The sequence below is a fragment of the Mizuhopecten yessoensis genome, unplaced genomic scaffold (genome assembly GCF_002113885.1).
Source record: "Mizuhopecten yessoensis strain PY_sf001 unplaced genomic scaffold, ASM211388v2 scaffold1543, whole genome shotgun sequence".
Taxonomy (NCBI): Eukaryota; Metazoa; Mollusca; class Bivalvia; order Pectinida; family Pectinidae; genus Mizuhopecten; species Mizuhopecten yessoensis.
In genome coordinates this window covers 61,779-69,667 of record NW_018404099.1, presented here as the reverse complement: position 1 = coordinate 69,667, position 7,889 = coordinate 61,779, and the positions used below count along the sequence as shown (strand labels likewise).

Genomic DNA, 7,889 nt, shown 5'->3' with positions numbered 1-7,889 from the left:
GCTGACACCCCTGTAACAGAGGGATCATAACGGTGCCCATGGCCTGGTTAAGTCTCTCTCACACCAACAGAACGGTGCCCATGGCCTAGTTAAGTGTCTCTCACACCAACAGAATGGTGCCCATAACTTGGTTAAGTGTCTCGTACACCAACAGAATGGTGTCTATGGCCTGGGTAAGCGTCTCTCACACCAACAGAACGGTGTCCATAACTTGGTTAAGTGCCTCGTACACCAACAGAATGGTGTACGAGACACTTAACCAAGGTATGGACACCGTTCTGTTAGTGTGCGAGACACTTACCAAGGCCATAGACACCATTCTGTTGGTGTCTATGGCCTGGGAAAGTGTCTCTCACACTAACAGAACGGTGCCCATAACTTGGTTAAGTGTCTCGTACCCCAACAGAATGGTGTCTATGGCCTGGTCAAGTGTCTCTTCCACACCAACAGAACTATGTCCATGGCCTGGTGAAGTGTCTCATACACCAACAGAATGGTGTCTATGGCCTGGGTAAGCGTCTCTCACACCAACAGAACGGTGTCCATAACTTGGTTAAGTGCCTCGTACACCAACAGAATGGTGTCTATGGCCTGGGTAAGAGTCTCTCACACTAACAGAACGGGGTCCATAACTTGGTTAAGTGTCTCGTACACCAACAGAATGGTGTCTATGGCCTGGGTAAGTGTCTCTCACACTAACAGAACGGTGTCCATAACTTGGTTAAGTGTCTCGTACACCAACAGAATGGTGTCTATGGCCTGGTGAAGTGTCTTTTACACCAACAGAAAGGTGTCTATGGGCTGGTTAACTCTTTCCATACCGTTGACGTGTACACACGACAACAATATGTTATCCTGGTCCCCGTTGTCGTGTACAGACGACAAAATAAAGGGCCGTCTCATCCCCGTTGTTGTGTACACACGACAAGAGACTTTGATGTAACCTGCCTGATGTTTAGTTGGTTATCGCACGAGACTGTGGCGAAAAAACAATTAATTGTCGCTAAAATCAGAACCCATCAGTTTGGAAGAAATAGTTTTAGTTGTGCAGAGTACACTTTTTTATTATGAAACTTAAAGTTTTTCGCATTTGCCGCAAGATGTTTGCGTATGGTGCCTTAAATGTAAACAAGATGGCGGCAACTTAATTCGATACGAACACTCGTAAATTCATCATCAGATATTTGTTGAGACTTATGGAAGCAAATTTGAATATTCTAAAATAAGTCTTGATGAAATCTACTTGTATTTAGAAAAAAAAATCATATTCGTAACCATAATCAAACCCCATTGGAAACCTGCACTACAACGCTGTGTTAAAAACAAGGAATCGTATCGTTTATTGCCAGACAAATGTCGATTTCTCAGTCATAATCAGCTGCCAGTTAGTCATTATGCTGCGAAAATTAAGAAGTGTTTGTCTATGAACCAGAACATGAAACAATAACAATATTTGTTCACGGTTACCTGTTTAATTCTTGCGGCAGTTACACCTAGTCTAAAAAGTACATTAAAAATCCGCCATTTTGTTATATGCGCGGGGGCGAGTCTAATAAGTACATCCCGTAAGGAATCCGGACCGGAGTTGCGGTACGGAAAGAGTTAAGTGTCTCTCACACCAACAGAATGGTGCCCATGGCCTGGTGAAGTGTTTTTTACACCAACAGAAAGGTGTATATGGGCTTGTTAAGTGTCTCACACTAACAGAAAGGTGTCCATGGCCTGGTGAAGGGTCTCGTACACCAACAGAATGGTGTCTATGGGCTGGTTAAGTGTCTCTCACACTAACAGAATGGTGCCCATGGCCTGGTGAAGTGTCTCTTACACCAACAGAATGGTGTCTATGGTCTGGTTAAGTGTCTCTTACACCAACAGAAAGGTGTCTATGGGCTGGTTAAGTGTCTCTCACACTAACAGAATGGTGCCCATGGCCTGGTGAAGTGTCTCTTACACCAACAGAAAGGTGTCTATGGGCTGGTTAAGGGTCTCCTACACCAACAGAATGGTGTATATGGGCTGGTTAAGTGTCTCTGACACCAACAGAGAGGTGTCCATGGCCTGGTGAAGTGTCTCTTACACCAACAGAAAGGTGTCTATGGCCTGGTGAAGTGTCTCTCACACCAACAGAATGGTGCCCATGGCCTGGTGAAGTGTCTCTCACACCAACAGAATGATGTCTATGGCCTGGTTAAGTGTCTCTCACACTAACAGAATGGTGCCCATGGCCTGGTTTAGTGTCTCTCACACCAACAGAATGGTGTCTATGGCCTGGTCAAGTGGCTCTTCCACACCAACAGAACGGTGCCCATGGCCTGGTGAAGTGTATGAAAAAGGAATGAAAACGCAAAATCTGTCAACTGAAATGCTGACACCCCTGTAACAGAGAGATCATAACGGTGCCCATGGCCTGGTTAAGTGACTCTTACACCAACAGAAAGGTGTCTATGGGCTGGTTAAGTGTCTCACACTAACAGAATGGTGTATATGGCCTGGTTTGGTGTCTCTTACACCAACAGAATGGTGCCCATGGCCTGGTGAAGTGTCTCGTACACCAACAGAACGGTGTCCATGGCCTGGTTAAGTGTCTCTTACAACAACAGAATGGTGTCTATGGCCTGGTCAAGTGTCTCTCACACCAACAGAATGGTGCCCATGGCCTGGTGAAGTGTCTCTCACACTAACAGAATGGTGCCCATGGCCTGGTGAAGTGTCTCGTACACCAACAGGACGATGTCCATGGCCTGGTTAAGTGTCTCATACACCAACAGAATGGTGTCTATGGCCTGGTCAAGTGTCTCTTCCACACCAACAGAACTATGTCCATGGCCTGGTGAAGTGTCTCATACACCAACAGAATGGTGTCTATGGCCTGGTCAAGTGTCTCTTCCACACCAACAGAACGGTGCCCATGGCCTGGTGAAGTGTCTCTTACACCAACAGAATGGTGTCTATGGCCTGGTGAAGTGTCTCTCACACCAACAGAATGATGTCTATGGCCTGGTTTGGTGTCTCTCACACCAACAGAATGGTGTCTATGGCCTGGTTTGGTGTATCTCACACCAACAGAATGGTGCCCACGGCCTGGTGAAGTGTCTCTTACACCAACAGAATGGTGTCTATGGGCTTGTTAAGCGTCTCTCACACCAACAGAATAGTGTCTATGGGCTGGTTAAGTGTCTCTCACACCAACAGAAAGGTGTCCATGGCCTGGTGAAGGGTCTCGTACACCAACAGAACGGTGTCCATGGCCTGGTTTAGTGTCTCTCACACCAACAGAATGGTGCCCATGGCCTGGTGAAGTGTCTCGTACACCAACAGAATGGTGCCCATGGCCTGGTTAAGTGTCTCTAACACCAACAGAATGGTGTCTATGGCCTGGTTAAGTGTCTCTCACACCAAGGCCGTTTTCGTTTAAACGGTCAAACTGATCGGACCACTGTTGTTCGTTTATTAAATAAGGTCGAACCTAGTATTCTGATGCTGCTTTCAGGCGAGCCTTGACAAAGCCTTGCAAGGCCTGCATACACATTTGCAGGTCCGCCAGGATTTATACCCGAAATGGTTACATTTATAAACGGTCAAACCGGTTGTTCCGCATAAACGAACAGGTCCCAACTGATTGGTGCCCATGGCCTGGTGAAGTGTCTATCACACCAACAGAATGGTGTCTTTGGCCTGATTAAATGTCCCTCACACAAACTTGTTGTTTATGACAAATGTCACTTGCCGACTACATGGTTATTCTCCACATTTAGAATTACCCTCCCATGGGAGTTGTAGAATGAATAAAGTTTATATATATATTTTAAATGTTAACATTCTGGTTGAGATGAACAGGTAGATTTCACAGTTATAAATCTTAATGAGAAGAAGGTACTCACAAATACACAGTACTCTATAAAATCATTACATTGTTAACAGGAAGGAAACCTGAATTATGCCCTGACATTGACAGAGGAACTACTGACTCTAGGTAAGTAACTCCTGCTATATCCTATATATCAGTTAGAGATTTCAAAGCTATTGATAGAATACACTATCAGCACTATTACTGAGAATATTGATAGATTACACTATCACCACTATAACTGAGATTATTGATAGATTACACTATCAGCCCTATATCTGAGACCATAGATAGATTACACTATCAGCACTATAACTGAGGCCATTTATAGAAAACACTATCAGCACTATTACTGAGGCTATTGATAGAATACACTGTAAGCACTATTACTGAGACTATTGATAGAATACACTATTAGCACTATTACTGAGACTATTGATAANCTATCAGCACTATTACTGAGACTATTGATAGAATACACTATCAGCACTATTACTGAGACTATTAATATTGATTGAAAACACTATCAGCACTATTACTGAGACTTTTGATAGAATACACTATCAGCACTATTACTGAGACTATTGATAGAATACACTATCACCACAATTACTGAGGCTATTGATAGAATACACTATCAGCACTATAACTGAGACTATTGATGGAATACACTATCAGCACTATTACTGAGGCTATTGGTAAAATACACTATCAGCACTATTACTGAGACTATTAATATTGATAGAATACACTATCAGCACTATAACTGAGACCATTAATAGAATACACTATCAGCACTATTAATGAGACTATTAATATTGATAGAATAGACTATCAGCACTATTACTGAGACTATTGAAAGAATACACTATCAGCACTATAACTGAGACCATTAATAGAATACACTATCAGCACTATTACGGAGACTATTAATATTGATAGAATACACTATCAACACTATTACTGAGACTATTGATAGAATACACTATCAGCACTATAACTGAGACCATTGATAGAATACACTATCAGCACTATTACTGAGACTATTAATATTGATAGAATACACTATCAGCACTATTACTGAGACTATTGATAGAATACACTATCAGCACTATGACTGAGACTATTAATATTGATAGAATACACTACCAGCACTATTACTGAGGCTATTGATAGAATACACTATCAGCACTATAACTGAGACCATTGATAGAATACACCTTCGGCACTATTACTGAGACTATTAATATTGATAGAATACACTATCAGCACTATGACTGAGACTATTGATAGAATACACTATCAGCACTATTACTGAGACTATTGATAGAATACACTATCAGCACTATTACTGAGACTATTAATATTGATAGAATACACTATCAGCACTATGACTGAGACTATTAATATTGATAGGATACACTACCAGCACTATTACTGAGGCTATTGATAGAATACACTATCAGCACTATAACTGAGACCATTGATAGAATACACCTTCGGCACTATTAATGAGACTATTAATATTGATAGAATACACTATCAGCACTATTACTGAGGCTATTGATAGAATACACTATCAGCACTATAACTGAGACCATTGATAGAATACACTATCAGCACTATTACTGAGACTATTAATATTGATAGAATACACAATCAGCACTATGACTGAGACTATTGATAGAATACGCTATCAGCACTATTACTGAGACTATTGATGGAATACACCTTATTTTACTGGAAGCATCCCTAGGTAGTGGGGATTCAAACTTGTACAAATGGTGGGGCTGACTCCCCAGGGGGCTGAGGGCGTGGCCAATAAGGGTAATTTGGCTATATTGCTATAAATTACTTCATCTGTAGAACTATGCACTGGATATCAATTATATTTGATTTGAAGCATTCATGGGAGGGGAGGCAGGGATTCAAATTGTACAAGTAGTGGGGCTGACCCCCTTGGCAAAAGGTTGGGGCCGAAAATAGTTTATTACCCTATAACCATGTATACAATTGCTGAGAATGAAGAGAAGAATGCATATATGTTTCCAGGATTGCTCAGGGGTCTGGCCCCACCCTTGGAGACATAATCCCTGGGTTATAACTTTGAAACGGTTGAGATTCTCCCCCCCCCCCCCCCAAAAAAAAACCCCCGTATATACAAATGCTGGGCATAAAGAGACGAATGCAGTCATAATATTAGAATTGATTCCAGAGTCTGCTCCACCCGTGGAGACTTAACCCCTGGGTCATAACTTTGAAACGGTTAAGATCCCCACCCCAAAACTATATATACAATTGTTGGGCATAAAGAGACGAATGCAGTCATGATATTAGAATTGACCAACCGGGGTCTGTCCCACCCTCGCAGACTTAACCCCTCGGTCATAACTTTGAAACAGTTAAGATCCCCACCCCAAAACTATATATACAATTGTTGGGCATAAAGAGACGAATGCAGTCATGATAATAGAATTGACCAACCGGGGTCTGTCCCACCCTCGCAGACTTAACCTCTGGGTCATAACTTTGAAACAGCTGAGATCCCCACCCCAAAACTGTATTTACAAATGTTGGGCATAAAGAGACGAATGCAGTCATGATATTATAATTGATCCTGGGGACTGGCCACAACCCTAGGGACCTAGTTTATGAGTCACACCTTGGAAACAGTTGAGATCCCCACCCCACAACCATACATAAAATTGCTGGGCATGACAATCTAATACAGATAGGATACAATGATTGGCCTTGGGGTTTGGCCCATTCCTTTGGATCTTATTTGGAGAATATTTTGCCATGATTACTTTGATATCCAGGTGAGCAATACAGGCCCTCTGGGCCTCTTGTTCTCTCTCAAGATCTTTTATCCTTGTACAGTACTTCATTGAATAATTTGAGGAGATTTACTGACATTGTAATAAAATAAATGGTACAGGTAATTGTCACATAACATGTATATGAACTGTATAAGTTTACATGCTGTTGTTATTTTCTAGTTGTTTTAATCTAGACTGGTCAATGCTACCTTTGTTTAGCCCCTGATAACACCCGTGCCCAGAACAACAAACGCTACTACAAAAAGATGCTAAATGACCGTGCCATTGAATCACATCAACTTGCGAGTCAGCGGGGCGAGATTGGGGTGGAGGATACAGAGGAGGAAATCAAACATGAGCGCAAACTTGACGACTACCGTAACTCAGAGGAGTTTGCCACTTACGAAAAACTCTGCCGGGGAGAAGATACTCAGGTTAGTGTAAACTGGGCAAGTATCCTGTTTTCTGTCCAAAAGTGACCTTCATGAAAAATAGACTTTCACAGGGATATCTTGTAATCACTCTGAAGGCCGGACATCATTTACATCAAACTTGACAAATCTGTGTTGAACACTATTTCACATCCGTATGGTCATTATTGGTGAAGGTCTTCGATGTTAAAGAACATGAAATATTTGTATGATTTTTTCAGAGGAATTTACATATAGAATTTTTTAAACCAATGTCAAAAACATAAATCAATGTTGATCAAATTAAAATCATACCAAAAATTCCTTTTGATTACTCCATAGGTAAAACAGGAAGGAAGGTAAATTGTAAGCCTTGCTCACAAGATAACAAGTGTATATGGTGGTAACATGTTATAGTGTGGTGATTACAGGTATATAAGGAGGTAACATGTTATAGTGTGATGATTACAGTTATATAAGGAGGTAGCGTGTTATAGTGTGGTGATTACAGGTATATAAGGAGGTAACATGTTATAGTGTGATGATTACAGGTATATAAGGTGGTAACATGTTATAGTGTGATGATTACAGTTATATAAGGAGGTAGCATGTTATAGTGTGGAGATTACAGGTATATAAGGAGGTAGCATGTTATAGTGTGATGATTACAGGTATATAAGGTGGTAACATGTTATAGTGTGATGATTACAGTTATATAAGGAGGTAGCATGTTATAGTGTGGTGATTACAGGTATATAAGGTGGAATATGTTATAGTGGTGGTGATTACAGGTATATAAAGAGGTAACATGTG

The 7,889-nt window shown here is 41.3% G+C and overlaps 1 protein-coding gene across 1 annotated transcript in view; it reads left to right on the top strand.

The window, feature by feature from the left end:
• Positions 1 to 7,889, top strand: part of LOC110465071 (prolyl 4-hydroxylase subunit alpha-1-like) — a gene marked incomplete at its 5' end in the record, with an annotated part of 56,855 nt that overhangs the window by 16,185 nt on the left and 32,781 nt on the right. The window contains 2 exons of the mRNA XM_021520652.1: positions 3,922 to 3,973; positions 6,886 to 7,133. Of these exons, the coding sequence (XP_021376327.1) occupies positions 3,922 to 3,973; positions 6,886 to 7,133 (300 nt within the window). The remainder of the gene's footprint in view (positions 1 to 3,921; positions 3,974 to 6,885; positions 7,134 to 7,889) is intronic.